The 22733-nt window shown below is 54.0% G+C and overlaps 1 protein-coding gene across 8 annotated transcripts in view; it reads right to left on the bottom strand.

The window, feature by feature from the left end:
* The window catches only part of CRHR1 (corticotropin releasing hormone receptor 1), a 51725-nt gene that overhangs the window by 10775 nt on the left and 18217 nt on the right, over window positions 1-22733 (bottom strand). For 4 of the 8 annotated variants that reach the window (XM_028835446.2, XM_077968450.1, XM_077968451.1 and 1 more), the window contains 3 exon segments: window positions 18463-18550; window positions 8775-8894; window positions 3900-3985 (listed from right to left, as the gene is read on the bottom strand). In XM_028835446.2, coding sequence (XP_028691279.1) covers window positions 3900-3985; window positions 8775-8894; window positions 18463-18550 — 294 coding nt within the window. 8 annotated transcript variants of the gene reach the window in all.

The raw sequence follows: 22733 nt of genomic DNA, 5'->3' as shown, positions 1-22733 counted from the left end.
TAGAGTGTGTGCTCAGCAGAGTGTGGGGAAAGGGAATAGAGTGTGTGCTCAGCAGAGTGTGGGGAAAGGGAATAGAGTGTGTGCTCAGCAGAGTGTGGGGAAAGGGAATAGAGTGTGTGCTCAGCAGAGTGTGGGGAAAGGGAATAGAGTGTGTGCTCAGCAGAGTGTGGGGAAAGGGAATAGAGTGTGTGCTCAGCAGAGTGTGGGGAAAGGGAATAGAGTGTGTGCTCAGCAGAGTGTGGGGAAAGGGAATAGAGTGTGTGCTCAGCAGAGTGTGGGGAAAGGGAAAGGGAATAGAGTGTGTGCTCAGCAGAGTGTGGGGAAAGGGAATAGAGTGTGTGCTCAGCAGAGTGTGGGGAAAGGGAATAGAGTGTGTGCTCAGCAGAGTGTGGGGAAAGGGAATAGAGTGTGTGCAAGTGTCGGGTGGGTGGGGGAAGGTCGGACAGTGGGGAAGGGAGTGAACAGTAGTGGAGGGAGGTGGTGGGGGGAGGAGAGGGTGCTGACACGGGGAGCAGGTGTAGGGGTTGTAATGGGGGCTCAGTGCCATCCCCGGGCCAGCCATGCATGCAACAGGCTCCCCAGTTGCGGGCCTGTTCCCTGGTGGTGCTGGCTGCGGGCAGATCTCCTGGGGTGCCTGGCCTTGGGGTGCCCTCGCAAGTCCCATTTCACAGGCGGACTTCTGCGAATCCATTATCTGCAATACCCCAGGGCGCTGGAGCTTAATTAGGGCTTAGCCCAGGCCCAGAGCTGAGAAACCTACCACTCAATTAATTGGATGCTTTCCTCTGCAGTTCTGGGAGGGGTCTGGCGAGGCTGGGGGCTGGCAGAAGGGAATGGCATTTTCACTAATTAAATGAATCGATTACCCAGAGTGCCAGGCACCAGGCCAGCAGGGGCTGCGGAGGAAAGACGTGGCAGAGCCAGGCTTGGATGGGCTGGGGGGTGGGGCAGGTCACTCCCCCAGGTGTACATTACAACCTCCCCTGACCTCACCGGGGAGATGAGAGACAGGGGGCGGCAGGTGAATGGAACATCTCCCATAGGCCAAGACAGGCCAACACCACCCTTCCCTCCCCTGAAGGCAGAGATCTGAATTCCTGGCCACCAGTTTCGGGAACTCGGTGGGGTTAAGTTGCCTCCTCTAGGTCATGCAGCAGGTTCCCGTTGAAACCCAAACCCTAAGGTCTGTGCTATTCCCACTGCAATGCAAAGAGCGGGCTGATGAGACCGGGCTCCCGATCCTCTTCCTTGTCCTAACCCTGCTGGTGGAGAGAGGGAGAGACCCCTGTCCTGGCAGGGGTGGGCGTTGCAGGGCGGGCCGAGGGTGGCTAACCTACTGCCCTTGAGCCTTCGAAGGGTGCTGGGGAAAACGGGGGCTGCCGAGTGTCCCCATCAGCCAACTGAAAGGAAGGGGCTTACATTAGAGCAGGAGAGACAGGTGAAGACTCCGCCCTGACCCTCAGGAGGGTTGAGTGCAGGGTGTGAGGCTGGGACAGACAGTGCGGCCTGCAGCCTGACCTCGTGGCTTAGCTGTACCTCCTCAACACCATCCCTCTCCGGCATGGTGTGTGGTCCTGAGTCGCCGACAGCACTGACCCGCTCTTTTGAGCACCAGCCCCGTTTCCTTTCCTCCCACCTCCTCTACTGTGTGCCAGGCTACGGATTCCCCACATCCCTGAACGGTCTTGCCCGCTGCCACTCCCCCAGCCAAGGCCATCTCCTCTGGCCCAACTAAGTCTCCTAACCTGGAACCCCACCTCCTTCCCTCAGTCCAGGAAGAGCCCTCCTCCCAATCCCAGGACTTCCCAGGTGGGCTCTCCGTGTGGGGGCTTAGTAAGCTGGGGGTGAAGGAAAGTGATTCTTTATCCTTAACTTTGTTTCACGCAGATACCTGGCAGTGGGCAAAGCAGAGCCTGAGCTCCGAAGCCCTGGGTTCCAGGCTCTGACTTACTCTGGCCATGTGATCTTGTGTGAATCAGTCCCCAATTCTGGGTCCCAGTCTGCCCATCTGTAATGTGAATGGGTTGCACTAGATTAGTTTCTCATTTTTGCCCCATCAGAAGGCTCCCCTGGGGCACTCATGAAAGACAGATTCCCAGGTCCTCCTTGGATGGTGTGATTTCTTAGGTGTTGGGTGTGGCCCTGGGACCTGTATTTGGACAGGTGCTCTGGGCAATTCCATATACTTTTTTTTTTTTTTGAGACAGAGTCTTGCTCTGTCGCCAGGCTGGAGTGCTGTGGTACAATCTCAGCTCACTGTAACCTCCGCCTCCCTGGTTCAAGTGATTCTCCTGCCTCAGCCTCCTAAGTAGCTGTGATTACAGGGATGCGCCACCATGCTCAGCTAATTTTTGTATTTTTAGCAGAGATGAGGTTTCACCATGTTGGCCAGGATGGTCTCGATCTCCTGACCTTGTGATCTGCCTGCCTCGGCCTCCCAGAGGGCTGGGATTACAGGCATGAGCCACCGCAGCTGGCCACGTTTTTTGGTTTTGTTTTGTTTTTTAATGGAGTTTCCCTCTTTTTGCCCAGGCTGGAGTGCAATGGCATGATCTCGGCTCACTGCAACCTCTGCCTCCTGGGTTCAAGCAATTCTCCTGCCTCAGCCTCCTTAGTACCTGGGATTACAGGTGTGCACCACCACACCCGGCTAATTTTGTATTTTTAGTAGAGATGGGGTTTCACTATGTTGGACAGGCTGGTCTCAAACTCCTGACCCCAGGTGATCTGCCTCTGGACGATTCTTATAACCAGGCGGGTCTGGGAACCTCAAGATGGGAGGGAGAGTCTCCAAGGTCTCTTCCAGCTCTGATCTTCAGGCGATGGGATTCTTGGGACTGCCTAGGTCAGTCCCTCTCTTCCACCATCAGAAGCCCTGGCCCTCAGACAGCCTGGAGTGTCCCCCCTTCTGCTCTTTGACCCCCGCCCTCCTCAGCACTGAGGGAGACAGCGTCGGTGGCAAAGGAGACCGAGGGCAACAGCAGTTCCAGGATAGATATATTTGTGCCTCTGCCAAAAATCACCCTTCAAAGATTATTCATTGCAGCACCATTTGTAATAACTGAGGACTGAGAATAAAGACTGGTTTAAATAAATTATGGTTCATTTTGTGATATTATGCAAATGCAAAGAGAATGAAGATGCTCTTTATGTACTGATATGGAACCATCTCTAAGATAGATGATTATATGAAAAAAGCAAGGTGTAGACAGTGTGCGTAATATGCAACATTCAGGTAAAAACAAAAAAGAATACGTATATATAATTACTCATGTATGCAGAGAATGTCTCTGGAAGGACACTTATGAAATTGGCAAAATGGTTGCCTCTGGGAGGGAATCCAGTGGCCAGGGATGGGGTGGGAGGGGACATTGTATTCCCATTTGTACCTTCTGAGTTCTGTGTAAGCAACATCTGCTCAGAAACATTTAACATTTTAAAAGGCTTTCCAAGGGCTTTTTCAAACTGCACTGCTACCTCCACCCCATCCCTGGTTCCCATACATCCCCGTGGCTGGAACTGGATGTATCTGTCAGGCGTGTGTGGTGGAAAAGGGTGGGACTCCTGTGACCGAGTCTGGTCTCCCTTTGCACCTCCAGGACAGTCCCATGCCCAGTGCAAGCGGCTGCCCGATGAGCACAGGGGGAAGGAAGGAAGGAACAAGGACCCGTCTCATCACCATCAGAGCTTGCCCAGTGCCCCATTGGTCCAGCCCGCCCTCGAGGGTGCCTGCTCATGGGCCATTTCCAAGTCAACAGCTCCAGCTCCCCAGTCAGCTTCGCTAGGACAGGACCTTGACATTAGCCTCTGGCTCCCTGACTCCAAGAAGCAGGCACAAAACTCTGCTGGGGACCCTGGACCCCCCTTCACATGGGCAGCCTCATTCGGCTCAGCCTCACCTCCTCATTGAGGATCTCCTGGCACTCGGAGTAATTCACGCGGGCGGCCCAGCTGCCATTGGCCAGGCACTCCCGGTAGCCATTGTCTGGAAAAGGAAGAGAGAGGCAGTGATGGCAGGGCAGCCCGGGCCCCTCTCTGGCCATCCTGGCCCAGATGGATGCATCGATGGATCTGTAGATGGCCAGCACAGGCACCTGCTGGCTGGGGGCTGTGGAGTGAAGCTGGGGAGAAGGGCTTCCTTACCACCCCCATCTTCCTGCCTCTTTCTGCCCACTGGCCTCCAGCAGGGGTTGGTGGCTCTCCCGATGCCCACCTGTGGACCTGGCTCTGCCCACTCAAGCTGGCACAATCATGCCCACAGGACTGGCCCGTGGACAGGCTTGGCCAGCTCCCTGGGCTGTTTCCTTTCAAGTCCTTATGTGGTGGCAGATGACGGGAAGGTGCTCTTCTGAGAAATCTCCTGTTCAGGGGTCTTGTAAGACAGCAAAAAATGGTGAGACCTCATGAGTCAATTTTCACGAGGCTGGGCATGACACGGTGGAAGGGTATGCGGTGACAGCTCACGTGGCAGGTGGCATGACAGGGCTTCTTGTGGTAGAGCCATCTCACAGAGGCTGCCGTGGGAGGTCCTCCCTGGCCGTGCTGCACATGGGGGCTCAGAGTTCACGGGGCAGATCTTGGGGAAGGTCCCCAGGGGGGCACTTCTCCATAGCAGTCCTGTGTTGGAAGGTTGTGGTGGGTGGGTGGGGGGAATATCCATGATGGAGGTCTCTTGGACAGAAAATGACAGGTGACAGGCATGTGTGGAGAGATGTCATCACTCAGGTCTGCCACAGCTGCTCCTAGACTGGCCCATGTCACTCAAGGAAGAAGGCAGCAGAGTGGTCCAGGGACATATGGAGGTTCATGCAGTCACCGGCCTGGATTGTGGCCCAGAACCTGTCACCTTCTAAGGAGATGGGGAGGGGCCCTGTGAGTCGAATTGATGTCTGACTTTAGGGCCCTGGGATGGGCAGAGCTGCCCAACGTGTTCCCCTCGCCCTCCTTCCTGCCTACCAGGCTCGAGCTCCAGAGTCCTGAAACCCAGCTGGGAAGGGACAGCACGAGTTCTAAATTCCATCTCATCTTCTCTGCTGGCAGAAGTCGCCCCACCCCACCCCGTACCCGGCTCTGGCCTCAGTAGCTCTAAACATGCTTCCTTGAGTTAATTCTGGCTCTGACTCCAGGCAGAACTGCCTGGCAGAGAAATGAAGCCCTGAGCATCTCCCCTGGAGTCTCCCTCACTGTAGGCCTTCCTGTGGCTCCCACTGGCCCTTGGGGCTGGAACAGGGCTGGGAAAGCTGCTGGAGTCCCAGTCCTTGAGTCTGGAGCCCCATGGGGTAGAACCCTGTGAGGGTCTGGAGGCTGGGGCCCTGGGGCCAGCCCAGCTGCTGCTGTGCTGCGTGAGTGACCTCTGGGGACCTTTTCTCATTTATAAAAGGAGGGGCTGGACCAGCTGATCCCCAAGGGACCATCCAGCCTGGGAGCTGCCTCTGCTGGCAGCATCAGGACAAGAGGGTGATGATAGGGAGCCTGTCCTGGCCTCCAGGGCTGAAAGGTAGCCGTGGCCTCTTCTCTCTCGCTCTCCTCCCTTCCATTCCCCTCCTAGGTCCCTCTGCTGAGGAGCTGCTCAGCTACAGCTGGCCAGTGGGAGATCTGGCTAAATGGATTTTTAAGGCTCTTCCATGTCAGTGGACTGCAGTCTCGGGGAGCCTCAGGCCCTTGGGCAGAGTTGGTGAAGAGGCTGCTGATTCTCTCCTAATTGCTAAATGAGGGATGAGTTACCGGAGGGCTGAGGCTCACCCAGCAGGTTTTCAGGGAGGTCTGAGGGGAGGGGGAGGCGAGGAACCACGGCAACCCAGTGTCTCTGCCATGGCTGGGAAGTCCCGGGACCACAGACCGCTCTGAAATACCTCCAAGGAAAGGGGCTTGGGGACAGAGATCTGGTTGGCAGGGGCCCGGGGGTGGTGGGATAGGGTGGGGGTGGTTCTTGAGTTAAGAGGCAGCATGGAGTAGTGCTAAGAGTGTGGCCCCTGGACCAGACAGTCTAGCGTCAAATCCTGGCACTACCTTCCACTAGCTGTGTGACCTTGGGCAAATCCCGCAACTTGTCAGTTTCCTCCTCTGTAAGTCAGAGCCTCTGAACAGCGGCTCCTACTTCAAGAATTGAGTATTTTTAGTTAACATGCACAAGGTGCTTGGAACTGTACCTGGCATGTGATGTTGGCTGTTATTTTTATTTTTATTGTCTTGGAGCTATATTTATATAACCTTACACGAGACTCAGAGCGTGTCACTTGTCCCCATCAAAGGGTACTGGTGGATATTGTGGGAGAAACCCCCTTTGCTCAACACCCTTGCCCCCCTCGGCATGTGAGGGAGAGCCAGGAGTCCCGCCAGAGGCTGCGTCACCCAGAGAAAGCAGGCTTTGATGGGAGAAAGGAGGTGATCCGAAAGAAAGCAGGCCCAACAAGCAGGGAGCCGCTGCCAGGGAGGATGCGACCTCCTTGTCTTTAATTGCTGAGCTGAGCAGTCCTCCCAAAGAATCATGGGAAAATGGATATTTTTGGAAATGCTTCCCATCCCTTTGAAGATCGGATGCAGCAGGAGGGAGGGCATTAGGGAGAAGGCCTAGACGTCCTGGCAGCAACTCATCAGTAAATGGATTAATTAGTGCTTAATGATGAGGTGCAGCTCTGGGTACCCACTTGCGACTGATTGCATGGGCGTGCTCCACCTCATCTGGCGCTGGAGGCACCTGGAAAGGGGTCTTCCAGCCCTGCCCTGACAGATTGACCCCATGTCGAGGGGCCATCACCCCAGCTCCTTTCCTGGGATCACAGAGGGAAGCACACGGGAGCCTAGAGAGCACCACACCCAATCCTCCTACCCATTCTGCAGGTGGAGAAACTGAGGCCCAGAGAAGGTCTGTGCCAAGGGCTCCTTAACCAGCTTCACATGCAGCTGGAATGAGAACCTAGGACTCCTGGCTGCCACTTCAGGCAGGGCCAGCAAGTGAAGCGTGTGCCCAGGCACTGAGGGCTGGAAATGTTTATTTGGAGCATGTCAAATAACCCTTTGCAACGGGAGTAGAGGGAACTCATGGCGGGTGGTCAGGGCTGGCTGCAAAAGGCGACAGGGCCATGACTACAGAAAGCCGGGCAGGTCCCACCCAGGAGCACGGGCCTGACCGCGGAGGCCACAGGAGAGTGGATTCCAAGTGAAGGAGTGACCGACGCAGATCTGAAACCTGAGGCTGGGCAGTGGCGCTGGGGAGTGGGGGCAGGTAGGGCCAGACACGAGAATCACTCTGGAAGTGGACATGACAGGATCTGGTGCCTCCTCCCAGAAGCCCCTCTGATGTGCAGATGCTGCCTCCTTCCTAGGGGCTCCAGAAGGACTCAGCCCCCAGCATCGTAAGAGTTCTCGTCCCTGGGCTGTGACCCTGCCTCCAGGCTCTGAGACCTCTGATAGATTATTAGCCTCTCTGTGCCTCAATTTCCTTATTATAAGATGGGCCTGACTATATTGGGGGCTGGCCAACTGCGCACCCCTTGGACTGACCTGGCCAAGAGGCCCTTCTTCCTTTCTGCACTTCCTCCCCTTGGTCCCCAAGCCCCTCCCAGTGTGTCTTCTCCCTCTCCCAGGTCCCTCCCACGGCCAGGACATGGTACAGACACACGAGGCTGCTGGATCTGGCTGCCCCAGCCTCCTGCCCGGCCCTGGCCTCCCAGGTCATTCCCTGGGGAGCCACTCTCTGGCTGGGTCTTCCCACTCCTCTCCTGTAGCCCCTAACTCTAAACCCCCAAATCCATCTGGTGGAGGAAAGAGGGGCAGAAGAAGGAATTCTGGAGTTTTTGAGCTGGGAGGCATCTTAGAAGCCAAGCCCTCTGGCCCTCTCTATCCTCAGGTGAGGGGCCGAGGGCCAGACAATGTGCTGCGAGGTCACACAGTGAGTCTTGGAGTAAACTACATGGTGTCTGGGCTCACCCCTGTGCCCTCTTGGGGCTCTGAGTTCAAGACCACCAGGACCCAAGGGTACACACAGGAGGCCCCAGTTGCAGGGATCAGGCCCCCAGCCTCCCCTCAGGTAGGTTAGGGCCCCTGGCCCACAGCTGTTGCTCTCTTGATAAGCAGGGAACTGGGTCATTGACAGGAGAGAGCAAATTAATTCTGAGAGTGGCAGGCGGAATAGCAGGGAGCTGCAAAGCCCAGCCATGGGGGTTCTGGGCCTCCGGGGAGCCAGGTGTTTACATGAGGATCAAGTATCCGATGGAGCCTGGGTCAATCCCGTCCTGTCCCCACTCCACCTATGAATCCAGGATGCAAGTTGAGCCCCTGCCTGTGCATCTAAAACTCTGGGTCCCCCGCCTCCTGGCTGGAGGGCCGGGGTAGGCCTCAGAACCTCTCGACTCAGGGTTCTTATCCACACAGCTGGGGCTCGGACGATTCCTGCCCTGCTTCACGGTGTTACAGCAGGCTCAAACAGACTAACCTGAAGTTTAATGGCAGAAGGAAGTGCTAGGCAGATGTGGATGCAAATTCCAGCTTCACCCCTTACCAGCTGCCAATGGGGCAAGTTCCCTAACCTCCCTGAGCCTCAGGGGCCTTAGTTATAGGAGGCGTGATAGTGTCTTGCAAGGGTATTGTGAGAATCACCAGTAATGAGCACAGGACACTTGGGAGAATACAGCGCTGACCTTTGGAAAACAGGGGCGATCCCCACAAGAGGTATTACTGTTATTGGCATCACCATTCTTACTTCCCCCACCTCCAAGCTCTCCCCATCCTGTCCCACCTCCCAGCAGATGGTCCACCCTCCACTTCTTCCTTACTTGTGGTGTTGTAGCGGACACCATAGAAAAAGGCAGGGCAGGGCCGAACAACTAGCTGCCCCGCAGGGCTGCGGGGCCAGCAGGTGCCAATGAGGTCCACGGATGCGTTGCACTGCAGTCCTGGGGGCAGAGATGACTGGTAAGGCACAGCAAGATATCCGGCCAAGGCCCCAAGCAGGCAGAGGACATTCCAGAGTTCTGCCCACCTCCCCACTGGTTCCCACTCACACCAACTAGGGACAGGATGACAACAATGACCAGTGCAGAAATGAGCTCATCCTATGCAAAGAAGACACAAGGGGAAGAAATCTGAATCTGATGCTATGGTACTAGGGAGCCAGCATGGGTTCCAGAGCAGAGGAGGAACAGAAATGGCTGGAGGTGGTGTTAAAAGCTAAGGTCCTGGCATTTAGAAGAAGCTTGGGCATGCTTCTGGCCCCCTGCTCTGTAGCCTGAGGACACTTCCTTGGCCCCTCACATGGTGATAGCCTGGAGCTCTGAGATATCACAGGAACACCCTGGAACAGACCCATCCAACCACTGATCCAGCCCCTCACGTGTCTCTGCAATCAAACCACATCTACCCTGGCCCTGCAGGGAAGAACCAGCTGAATAAAGTTGGCCCTTCTTCCGGCTGGCCTGTTTCTCCTTCCAGCTGGCCTGTTCCTTCTTCCGGCTGGCCTGTTCACCACACTTACTGACCATACATTGTGTGTACTTTGTTCTGTGCAGAGCCCTAGGACAGGACTGACGGAGAAGTGAGCTATGGAGAGGAAAGGGAGGGAGACACCATCTGGGGGAGTGGAAAGGGCACTGAACTGGGAGTCTGGGCCCATGGCTTCAGAATGGGCTGTGCCACTAATTTGCTGTGTGACCATAGGCAAGTCACTTGCCCTCTCTGGGTCCTAGTGTCTTGTCTTCATCTATAATAAAATAAAGTGGTTGAACCAGATCAGAAATTCTTAATCTCAGCCCACTGGAAACTTCAACAGTTCGCAGAGACCCTGAATGTAATGAAAATATTGGTGTATACATGCATTTTAATGGGGAAAGCAGCTCATGGCTTTCATTAGATTCTCAAAGGGGTCTGTGACTCAAAGAGAGATAAACACCCGAACTAGAAAGAGGATGTCAAAGGCCCCTTCCAAATGTTTGCTTTTTGGAGGGGAGAGACAGAGAGAGAGAGAGAGAGAGAGAGAGAGAGAGAGAGAGAGAGAGAGGATGTTGGGGCAGAGTTGAGGCCCCAGTGACACTTCAGGAGGGGAGGGCGGGTATGGCCTCCAAAGGGTGGGGGCTGGCACAGTCCTGGCACCCCCTTGAGGCTGCCCCTTCTTTCTCTGCCTTTTAGTGCCTCCCTCTGAGTGAGGCTGGCACAGCAGTCCTCTTCAGCCCTAGTGTCTCCAGGTTAATAACCTAGAATTGGCACAAGCGTGGACGGACAAGCCAGGGAGGGCCAGGAACCATGAACCAGTGCGGGTGGGGGCAGCCTCTTCGGGCTTGGGCCGAGGCCCTAGCAGCTGCCAAGCCCTGGCTGGGGCCCGCCTGCCATCTCCTCCCCAAATTAGCTTGTCCCCAATCTCTCAGGAAACAGCGCTGGGTTAAATTGGCTTCCTTTCCCTGTTGGACTCAGGGCAGTGCCGAGCAGCACTTGTACCAAATGCTGGTTTTTCTTTCTAATCAAAGCTATTCATAGGGCATTTGTGCAAATCAGGACTCAAGGGGCAGAGGTCTTCAGGCCAAGTGGCTTAATTGAAAGAGAAAGAAATCTGGATTGGGGCTTAATGGACACGAGGTGACTGCGGGCCAGGCGGCTGGAGTGGGCCAAGCCCAGGTGCTGTGCCACAGCGGAGTCTCTGTGAATGTCATCACGGAGTGGCGGTGGAAACAGGGGAGTGATGAAGCAGGGCCATCCGAGGCAAGGGCGTGCCAGGCTGGGATTTTAACCTGTCCTAGATCCTGCTGACAGTGTTGAGCCCGGGGACAGGGACTTGGGTAGAGAGCTGGGAGCATGTGGTCGTGGGGAGGGGAGGATTGTATAGGGGCCACGCCCTGCTGTTTCAAAGCTCTTCTTCATCTATTTCGTTTGATCTTCATACATTCAGCAATGTCATTATTTCCTTTTCACAGAGGAAGAAATTGAGGCCCAGGGAAGTTAGGTGACTTTTCCAAGGTCATGGGTCAATGGGTGAAAGAACAAAGTCTCATAGGCAGGTATTCTGGACTCTAAATCTAGTGCTCTTTCCATTATGCCACATTGTGAGTCAGTCACGGAGGTGATGGACAGTTAAGGGGGCAGCAGGAAGGCAGCAGCGTTTGTCAAGGGCTGACTGTGTGCCAGGCACATGTCAGCTGCATGACATATGCCATCTCATTTAATGGCACCATTGTACCTTCCTCCGTAGCTTGCTCATTCCCTCCTCACTCATTCATACACACTATCTAGTGAGCTAGGCTTAAATGTAATGTTCCATGTGGCAGCGTCTGGAATGAACACACGGAACACACCCTCTCTGTCAGTGTGGCACCTGCCCTCCCTTCTTCCCTTCCACGGCCAGTCTTCTCGCAACTTGCTTTCACAAGGCACGAAGGGCAGGAAAGGACTGGGCACCCGCCACAACCAGGACCAGGCCAGAGCCGAGGCAGAAGCCAGCCACTCAGGATGGGCCTTCTGGCCTAGAGAACCTGCACCGGCCACTGCTGGGAGCTCTAAGGGCTCTAACCAAAGGCCTGACCCCGTCCACAGCTGGCCAGGGACGTGCAGACCTTCAAGGGGCAGTCAGGTCAGAAGCCATTTGCCCCTCCTCTGTGGTACGGTTCCCAGCCACCTACTATGCCACCGTGGGTGCTAATTCTCTCTTGTTTTACAGATAAGAAAACTGAGGCCAAGGTGGTCAAATGGCTTATTCCAGGACAATCAGTAAGCAAAGATACTGAGACAGGAGTGGATTTTCAATGCTCATCTTTTGATGCCAGCTCAGGGTGCTGCCCACAGCTGCACAGCTGACCCTGATCTGGGCAGCTGCCCCTCGAGTGTAGAGCTGCACCCCGGTCTCGGCCACTCCAGTTCCCCAGCAGCGCCGCGCCTCCCCCTCCCTCCTGACCCCCGCAGCTCAGAAGGATGCGTAGAGAGGGCGCCCGGGACACAGCATCGGTCGCGATCTTTACATTAAGAGCCCAAAAAATCCTGGAAGGAATTGAAAGTCTGTGTGAGACGGTAAGAAAGGGAGAGAGAAGCTGCAAGAACGGGGAGGAGAAGTCAAATGAAAAGGGACGAGGAGACAGAGTTCCCCCTTCCCCAGTGAAAGGTCAGCGCTCCCACGGGGGTCAGGTGCTGGGGGGCGGGGTCGGGGAGGGGGCGTGGCCAGAGGCGAGAGGGCCTCAGCTGCGAGTGGAGTTAGAGGGGAAGGGGACCTAGAGGTCAAGGGCAGGGAGCAGGCAGCAGGAAAGGGCCTCAGCCGCAGAGTGGAGTTAGAGAGGAGGGGACCTAGACATCAAGGGCAGGGAGCAGGCAGCAGGACAGGGCTTCAGGCGCCACGCTCCTGGCCAGTTGGCACCGTCCACTGGACTTCCCGGCCTGGGACGGCCACGTGGGCTCGGTGCCTTCCCACAATGCCTCGGGGTCCTGCCCTCTCTGGGCCTTAGTGTCTCTGTGTCTGAAATCCCCACAAGGGATTTCAGATCGCCGTCCTGCGGACACCGGGTCCGGGGAGGAGAGTGGTGGGGGGTGGTCCCTGGGATCCGGTAGGGACAAGGCCTCAGAAGGGAAATGGTGTATAGGACTTGAGGGAGAACATTAGTTGGACACTGCTATAATATATACCAGGCACTGTGAAGGGTGCTTTGCATGACGCAATTCATGTCACTCATTTAAGCCACCTGACTACACCGAGGAGGAGAAAACAGACAGAGAGGGAGGGAGGTGGGAGGCCAAGTGGGCCAGGAGAGAGGTGGAGAGAGAGAGGAAAGACGAGGGAGAAGACACTAAGGAAGAAATAGGGAGAGGCAGGCGGAAAGTCAGGAGAAGGAGGCACAGAGAAAGATCATTTCACAGGTGCTGGGGACAGAGAGGGTGTCCATCCCCTAGATGGGAAGGGGAGAAGGCAGGAAGTCAGTTTCTAGGTCACTCAGCTTGATGGCTATAAGGACCTCAAGGACCTTCTGATTCTTGGGCCAATGTCCCCTCCCTCCAGTCCCAGTGCCACAAAAGCCTGACCTCTTCTGCTTTCCTGGCAGGTGGAGGTATTTTCCCACTCAGCTGTCATAGTCCTGGGATGAGGAGGAATTTGGACCACAGTAATCCAACCTTGCAAATAGCCAAGCCAGTTTACCAGCCAGCTGCACAAAGCTGAGGTGCTGTTAGATGCCAATGCCCCCTGACAGCTCCCTGTCCTGCAGTGCCTCTCCTGGTCAATTAAGGAATAGTGGCTTTGCTCTTTATTTAACAAGTACAGTTGTTTCTCCATATCCATAGGTTTTGGGGAAAAGTACTGAACATGTACAGACATTTTTTCTTGTCATTATTCCCTAAACAGTACAGTATAATAACTGTTTATATTTATATAACGTTTATATTGCATTAGGTATTAGAAATAATCTAGAGATGATCTGAAGTATACAGGAGGATGTGCATAGGTTACATGCAAATACTACTCCATTTTATATCAGTGACTTGGACATCCCTGCACTTTGATATCCATGGGGAGTTCTGGAACCAGTCTCCCATGGATACCAAGAGACAGCTGTTATTTACTGACTACCTAAGAAATGTTCAAGGGGCTTGGGATATAATAATGAATAAAATAAATGCCCTGTCCTCATGGTGCTTACATTCTAGTGGGGAGGCAGCAAACACACACACACACACACACACACACACACACACAGTCACACACACATTTCTGTTAACCTATGAGAAATACTATGGAGAAAAACTAAGCAGTGCAAAGAGATAAAAGCTGACAAAGGTGCTCTTTTAGTGTGGTGTCTTCTAAATTACTACCAATTAAGCAGATAACTAAAGGAAGTGAGGGAGAAAACCTGGGGGGAAAGTGTTCTCGGCAGAGGCAACTGCGAGTAGGAGGGCCCTGGAAGAGGTGTGAGCTTGGTGTGTCTGAGGTGTCAATGTCCCTCCTGCTCTGTGGCTCACTCCCTCATTTACAGGGCAGGTAGATGCATTCAGGGTCTTTCCTGGCTGGGGATGTGGGAGTAGAACCAACCCACTCACCAGCCCTGGTCACCACAGGCCTTCAGGTTGGGGGTGAGCTGGAGGGAGTCAAGTGGGCTAAAGTAATGCAAAAACCGGTTCTATATCTTTCTCCTTCCCCACACATGCACAGAACAAATGCATGGGAACCGCATTCTGCTCAGACTGCCTCAAATCCCTGCAAAGCGAGAGCAGAGGAGAGGGGGCAGTGTGGAGGGCTCCACCTGCCAGGGAAGAAACCCTGCCAGGTCAGGGTCCTGGGAGGGCTGCTTTAATGAACAGGTAAGAATCCTTTGAAGGTGGCCTATTTAATGCTGTGCACAATCGGGCACTGGCTTCTTCCCCCAAGTAGGTTACACAGTTTGCCTCCCATCAGGCTCAGGGTCCACATGTGCTTGGCAGATCCGCCCATGGTGGATAACTTCAGAGGAAGCTGGAACCTGGCTCTGTCTCAGTTATGTCGGGTCTCCCATCAGCGGCTTCTGGATGTGGGCACTTGGCAGCAGCCCTGTGGCTGGGAAGCCCTTCCCCCTATTTGGCTTAAAATCAGGAGGGGGACTCAGCCCAGGCTGTCCAGAGGGGGAGCAGCCAGGTGGCCCAAGGGCAGCCTGTGAAACACACATTCTTGCCCAGTTAGAGGAATGTGCTATGGGATGAATGGGCAGGGCCTCTGCCTGGGTCCCCTGGCATGGAGAGGGTGGCAGAAACCTTGTCTTTGCTCAGCCATCTCATGGCTGAGCTGCCTTCTCTTTGGCTGGGCAGAGAAGAAAGATGCCTGTGTAGGGTGTGTGATCCATCAGGACAAGAGGATGGCCCTCCTGTCCTGCGGGTTTGTGGGCTCTTCACTTTTGCCTTCCCAGCAGCTAGTACAATGCCAGGCATACAGGAGGCATGGAGGAGAATATGGGGCCATGTGCACACCTAGTGTGGGTGTGGGTGGCACTGCAGGGGTGGCACTGCACCCCAGATGGCTGACTACACCGGGCCCTGGGCACTCTAGCTCTGAGTGGCCACATAACGCGGTGCTGGTGGCAAAATCTGAAATCAGACCCACATGGTTTATATCCTGCAGCCACTGCTTAGTAGAAGCTTAGTGTGTTTGGGCAACTTGTTTAACTTATCTGAGCCTTAGGTTCCTCTACTGTAAAATGTGGATAAAAATATTTCCTGACTACAGTATTATAATGATTGAATGAGATTTAAGCACTTGGAATGGTTTCCAACACATAGTGGCCACTAAATAAATATTAGCTATTATTATTGTTATTCTTATTTGAGACAGAGTCTCGCTCTGTTGCCCAGATTGGAGTGCAGTGGCGTGATCTCGGCTCACTGCAACCCTGGCCTCTCAGGCTCAAGCGATTCTCATGCCTCAGCCTCCTGAGTAGCTGGGATTATAGGCGCCCACCACCACGCCTGGCTAATTTTTTATTTCTATTTTTAGTAGAGACGGGGTTTCACCATGTTGGCCAGGCTGGTCTCGAACACCTGACCTCAAGTGATACTCCGGCCTCAGCCTCCCAAAGTGCTGGGATTACAGGCGTGAGCCACCATGCCTGGCCTAGCTATTATTAATTATCATTCACTACCTTAAGACCAGAGATGATAACTGATGACCCCAGGTAATTGTCAACTCAGATTCTATTTGTCTGTGATGTCATTAGTAAATAATTCTATTACTTCCTGGCATTGTCATACTCATGCCATGATTTTATGAGTCGCCAAGTCTGTGGTCTGCCACATGATAGGCCTCAGCTCTGGGGACCCACTCTCTCCCGGTTCCTGGCATGAGGCATGTGAAAGGCCCCCCCAAAGGCCCTGGCTCAGTGCCAGCTGCCCCAGCCAGACACCCATCCATCTGTCTCGGCCCCTCTGCCCCACCCTCACCATCTGTCTCTACCAGTGCCCGTCAGTCTGGGTAGGTCTCCGAGTCAGAAGACAAATGGCCCATTATCAGAGGCCATTGTGGAGGGTGATGGATCGCGTGCCATGCAGCCAGGCAGGCTGGGCTGGGCTGGGGGCACCGGCACGGAGTACAAATCGCCAGGGAATGAACGCTATTCATCATGGCCTGCTGGTTCCAAGGACAGGTGACACCTTCGTGGGCTCAGGGATGTCTGTCCTCCTGAGCATAACGAACAAGTTGATAGAGCCTGACCTGACCCCAGAGCATGGGGGGCTGGGGATAGGGCCTTTCCTCTCAGGCCTAGCCTCTGAGCAGCTCTCCTCCCTCCCCATCTCTCTTTCCTAGAACTCCAGACTCACGCTCAAGAACTTACTTCCCCATTCCCCAAGCACAGCGTAACCAACTTTGCAGCCAGATGCTCTGGGCTCCCAGTACCTTCCCAGTTTCCCACTCCTCTCTCCTCACTTCTCCCCGGTCCTTCCGCCAAACTCACCTACTGGTCCTTGCTCACCTCCTGCTGTAGCTCACAGCACTGGCTCTTTTCTGCCAGTTCACACTGACAGTGTCTCTTAATATTCACCTTGAAACTTCCTCCTTCAGGAAGCCTCCCTGGATTTGCACCACCACTGCCTAGCCTCCCTGCTCCTTCCCTTATTATGAGCAATTACTGGCAAGTACCTTCCCTTCATTCCACCTATACAGTAAGCCCTTTAAAAGCCTGCTGAGGCTGAGACAGGAGGATCACCTGAGCCCAGATCTGGCCTGCAGTGAGCTATGATTGTGCCACTGCACTCCAGCCTGGGAAACAGAGATCCTGTCTCTACAAAACAATTTTTAAAAAATTAGGCCAGGTGTGGTGGTGTGCACATAGTCCTAGCTTCTTAGGAGGCTGAGATAGGAGGATTCCTTGAGCCCAGAAGATCGAGGTTGCACTAAGCTATGATTGTGACACTGCACTTCAGCCTAGGTGATAGAGTGAGAGCCCATCTCTAAAATCAAACCAAACCAAACCTAATACTGGCATGACACTCTACAGTTTACAGTTTGTGAAATATTGCCATAAAACTTAGCACACTGAATCTCATAAGAGATCCTTGGGGCAGGTAACAGCCCCCCTATCCCTCTACGCTTAGACAAGGTGAGGTTCAAGGGAGTTGAGGGTAAGGTCATCCCTGTGGCTACCAGTACCCACCCCTAGCCAGGACATGACCTGGCACCTTCTGGGAGCCAGCACAGGAACCCAGTGTGCCTTCTCCAAGTCCAGGTCTTGTTCCTCTGCCCCCAGGCTCTCCCTAGTGAAGGAACAGCTAGCCAGGAAGCAGATGCCCTGAGTTATGGAGGCCTCCTGTCCCCACAGAGCCAGCTTCAGAAATGAAGGCCTCCTGCCTGCCTGCAGACACTTGCGTCTGTTTCTTCACTAGCATGCGTCTTGCACTCTGCCTCCTTGCACATGCATTTGTGGATTCGACTTTCACTAGCATGCGTCTTGCACTCTGCCTCATTGCACATGCATTTGTGGATTAGACTCCCAGACTAGACTGTGAGCCCCTCTTGTTTCCCCAGTGCCCTGCGTGGGGCCTGCTGTGTAGTAGGTGCTTCATGAAAGAGTTGGTGTGAATCAAGGAGAGGCTTGAAGACTTAAACAGAAGGTCCACAAGCCTCCCAAAGACACTCAGGGGCAGGGAACCCTCTCCATTTTTGCCCCAGCAGCAGCCATGGCCAGGACCACACCCAGAGTTTTAAAACATGCCCTTGACAGCCCAAAGACCTAGATTTGGATCCCAGTCACTGCCATGTACTGACCACGCTGTGCCATGGGGGTTATGTAACTCTTCTGTGCCTCCATTTCCTCAACTGTACAAATGTTGGGCTTTAAACTCTTGTGAGGATAAAATAAGGTGATTATGCAAAAGCACTCTGTAAATGGTAAAGTGATGCAGGTATTAATATTTGCAGCCATGCTGTCTTTTCTGTTGGAGAGGTACAGAGCACGGCGCTGGAGACCACAACAAGAAGTTGGGCTGCCCGTGCTCCACTCAGGGCTCTGGCGCTCACTAGTTCTCTGTACCTCAGTTTTCTTATGTGTAAAATGGGGACAACAGCACCTACCTCAGAGGGACGTTGAGCAAATTGGGTCAGTACAGCTCCAGTCCTCGATCAGTGCCTGGCACGTGTTAGCACTATGGAGTATTACACTCTGGGCATTTTTAGCTGCAGACTGTGACAGCCTTTCTTCCTCCCTTAAAGCCTCCCCGAGTCACAACTCAGCAGCAAGGGCTGGGATGACCTCCCCTGTGCCCACCCTAAAGCAGGGAAGATAACTACTCAGAATCCTTGCTGCAAACTCCAGGTGCCACCAACCAACTGCAGCTCTTCCCTACCAACCTTACACCCAACTTCAGGATCCTTCTCAACACGGCACTCCGTGGAGACGAGAAGAATTGCTTGCAGCCCTGGAGAGGAAATGACTCTGCGAATCCTGCCTTAGGGCATGGTTCTGTGTGCAGGCTCTGGCAGACCTGGGATGGGGGGCATTGTGGTGACCAGGAATCTTGCAGGAGGGGGTTGAGGGAACTCACCTGAGATGTTGCTGGCCAGGGACAGGCTCTCGCAATGCTGGTCCTGGAGGGAGGCGGAGACGGGGTTCAGCCCCAGAAGGAGAAGGGCCTGCAGGCACAGGAGGCGAAGGACACATTAGGCAGGTGCCATGAGCCATGAGCCTATCGTTCCATTGCCCAGGAAAACTGCAGGGGTTACACTGCACCTGCCTGCTTTCCCTCCCACCCTGTCACACATCAAGTTGCTTCCCAGACACCCACCCCCTGTCTCCTTTCTCCTCCCTCTGGGTCCTCTCTGCCTGGAGGGCCTGGAGTTGCCCTGCTCATGGAGGGGCCTGGCAGGGAGGCTGACAGGAGCAGGAGCCCAGGCTCCTAGGGAAGACGTGAATTTTACCCCTAGGGGCTGGGGTGCTACCAGAGGAAGCCACCTCCATCCCCATGGGATCCTGAGCATGGTCCAGCGGTGTCCCACCACGTGCACACACACACCCACCCGCCACTCCCACCGGCCCGCTGACCACCGCGGCTTCACAGATCCCCATACGTGCACCCCCTTCCCTCCCTCCCTCCAGAGCTGGCCTCTTGTTCTGTGAACTGTTTCCCGGGCCCTCATCCCTGCCTGCCTAATTATCCGTCATCACAAATTGTGCCTCACCATTTATCAAGCTCTTGTACATCTGCCGTGGCACACAGTTTTCCCTGGGGCTGGTGTGGCTGTGCCTATTTGCAGATGAGGAAACTGAGGCACAGAGAGGTAAGGGATAAATGTGTCTGGAAAGACGGGCACCCTATTCTAGGGCAGACCTTTGCCCTTTAACCTCCCTGAAGGCTCCGTGTCACTCTGATTCCAGAATTTTAGCCCAGTTGGGAAGGGAGTGGCATAGGCCCTATACCTGGAGGACTGACCCTTCTTCAACTAAACCCACCCACACAACCATCACATTACCCCCTCCCGACAGGGTTAGAGTCAAGAGAGAGGCCGAGTGTCCAGCCCCCCATTTTGCTGTGTTGTCATGGGCAGGTGACTTGACCTGTGTGTGCCTCAGTGTCCTCACCTGTAAAACTGGGCATAATGGTCCCACCCCCTTTAAGCTTACATGATGTATGTATGTAGAAGTCCTTCAAATAGCCCTGCATACTCTGTGGGGGCAGAGGTTTTGTTCATTGCACTCAATTTTGCTGAAGAAATGAATGAATGACATTGTGTTTCTGGTATACAATAGGCACTCAAGAAGGATATGTTGACAGATCTGAACTTGGTGGGTTTTTTTTAGTTGTTGGAAGAGAAGTGGCTGTTTCCCCTGGGATTCGATTCCAAAGGGATTAAGAAGCATGAGTGAGGGGCAGGGAGAGGGGAGCATTGTAACCGGCCCTTGCCTCTGGCTGTGGGGCGCTGGGTGCCCGGCCACCAGCAGAGTTCCCAGACAGGGTGGTGAGCCCGAAGCCCGAGAGGCCTCATGGGAGGCTGCTCTCCTCATCACTGCTCTGCTGTTTCTTCTTGGGGTCCCCTCCTTCTGAGGTCCCCGACCTCATGGCCAGGTGTCTCAGCCCCAGACCATTTCCGTAACCAACTGCAAATTTCACTAAGGAACCTCAGACACAGACCCTTAGCTCTGGAAGCCAACTTAGGATTTCACAGCAGGAAAATGAGATTGGGAGAGAGATAGGGGCTTGTCAAGTCCCTTAGTGAGCAAAGCTGCTAGGTTAGGGTGTAGGCTAGAAGCAAGTCGGTGGTCAGCCCAGGCAGCACGCAGCCTTCTCGCAAGGGGCCGGGACTCCACGTGGTGAGTGTAAAAGTGAAGGGAGCATCGAAAAACTTAGTCGTCAAGATACAGAATATTTTAACATATTTTTTTAAAATAAAAATTAACACCAAAAAATCCATGATGAGCAAAATATCAAAAACTCTTTAAAGGAAAATAGGCTCAGTAACAGTGCCGGGCCATGTTGGAGCTTGGGGCAAAAAGGGAAAAAGTCAGGAATGATATTAAAATATTATCTATCACGGCCGGGTACAGTGGCTCACGCCTGTAATCCCAGCACTTTGGGAGGCTGAGGCAGGTGGATCACCTGAGGTCGGGAGTTGAGACCAGCCTGGTCAACATGGTGAAGCCCTGTCTCTACTAAAAATACAAAAAATACAAAAATTAGCCAGGCGTGGTGGCAGGCACCTGTAATCCCAGCTACTCTGGAGGCTAAGGCAGGAGAATTGCTTGAACCCGGGAGGTTGAGGTTGGAGTGAGCTGAGATTGCAACACTGCATTCCAGTCTGGGCGATGGAATAATACTCCATCTCAAAAAAAAAAAAAAAAAAAAAATCTGTTGTGATTACTGAGGTTGCTGGCACCTCCTTCTGGGGTGAGCTTGAGGAAATGCCTCACTTGCTTTACTCCAGTCGGGTCCTGCTCATGCGTCGTCTTCCCAAGCCAGACTCCATTCCTCCTTCCCTGCCCACCCCATACCCTCCAGGGCTGTCAATCCTCTCTTCCCTGGACTCCTCTCCATTCACCCTTTTCAGATCTCAGGACCTTCCCCCTATCCTTACAAGCAAACTGATCTGCCTTTTCCATGTTCACCTGCTGGGAATGTTCTCCCTTACCTCACACCACCCCACTCCACGAGGGCCAACCCCTTTCACGACACCCACTCCCTCCCACTCCTGTCCTGATGATGAAGGCAGACTCTGCTCCCTTCTCTCCCACTCACATTACAAGGTTCAGGGGAACAGTGGCCATTCATCGTCACAGCCTGGTTCCCACTACCCATCACTCACCCACATGGTCCCCTGAGTCTGTAGTGCCTGAGTTTGTAGTGGCTTTGTTCACTCCATTCCCTCGCTGGCACTCTCACAGGGGACTCTCTGCCCTGCACCAAGCTCCAGGTTCTGAAGCACAACCCCAGCTCCACACCCCCACCCTGTGCTCTGCACACGGGACACTCAGCAAGATGGCACTGGGGTTAGCCAACTCGCTCCTGGGACTCAGGAGTGATGATAACAAACCCATTCATCTCTCTGGCCTCAAGGAACTTCCAACACTTTATTAATCAGTAATTAAACTTCACAGTCTCCAAAGGGATGGAGAACTATCTTTACCCTCATTTTCCAAGTGAAAATGCAGAAGTAGAGAGAGGAGGAGGCCACCAGGCCAGCCGGTGGCTCTTGCCAGCTAAGCAGAAAGCAAAGTGTTCTCATGACAAAGCTGCACTGCCCGCTCAGCAATCAGCAGGGACCCAGACTCGGCCCTGTCCCCAGAGAGGGGCAGCTCAGATGCTAGGGCCAGAGACCCCTTCTATTCTAGAAGGGGACTAGAAATCTTTGCTCCTCATTTCCCACCCCACATCTGCCCACGCCACCTCCCAACACACACACACACACACACACACACACACACTCTCTCTCTCTCTCTTTCTCTCTCTTTCTCTCTCTCTCTTTCTCTCTCTCTATCAAACTAGGGCTCCCAGAGCCAGCTAAGCCGCAGGCAAATTAAAGAAACTGGAGACACTGGCCAGGCATGGTAGCTCATGCCTGTAATCCCAGCACTTTGGGAGGCTGAGGCAGGTGGATCACCTGAGGTCGGGAGTTCGAGACCAGCCTGGCCAACATGGTGAAACTCCCGTCTCTACTAAAAATACAAAAATTAGCTGGGTGTGGTGGCACGTAACTGTAGTCCCAGCTACCCAGGAGGCTGAGGCAGGAGAATCACTTGAATCCAGGAGGTGGAGGTTGCAGTGAGCCGAGATCGTACCACTGCACTCCAGCCTGGGCAACAGAGCAAGATTCTGTCTCAATAAATAAATAAATAAAATATATAAAAAAGAAAGAAAAGAAACTGAAGACATCCTATTTGACAATATCAGCCCCATTGCCTGACATTCCATTTATCCATCTAATCCTTAAGCTGTGCTTCGTGCTCTGGTCTTTCAGATCCCCCACCGCGAAGGCACATCATGTTCTATTTCCATCCAATTACTTATCATCTCCCAGTATCTGGGATCCTTCTCAGGTCTGCAACCCTCTGCCCATGCAGTCCGTGCCACCCTCCTGGTCACCTGTCTACTCTCCATTCTTCAGACGCCAGTTCCAGGGCCCCTCCGCTTAGCAGTACCTGCCCAACCCTCCAAAGCAAAGCAGCTCAGTTCTCCCTCCAATGTACCCCTTTTCCTAGTGCACTCTGTACACCCACTGGACCCTGTGCTCGTGAGGCTCACAAGTAGAGCCCTTGGACCAGCCCAAGTGCACTAAAACCACCTCGGCACAAAGCACTTAGGACCCAAGACACTAATTAGATGGC

This window comes from Macaca mulatta, chromosome 16, assembly GCF_049350105.2.
Source record: "Macaca mulatta isolate MMU2019108-1 chromosome 16, T2T-MMU8v2.0, whole genome shotgun sequence".
NCBI lineage: Eukaryota > Metazoa > Chordata > Mammalia > Primates > Cercopithecidae > Macaca > Macaca mulatta.
The sequence above is the reverse complement of the archived record's forward strand: the minus strand, read 5'-3'. Positions and strand labels throughout refer to the sequence as shown.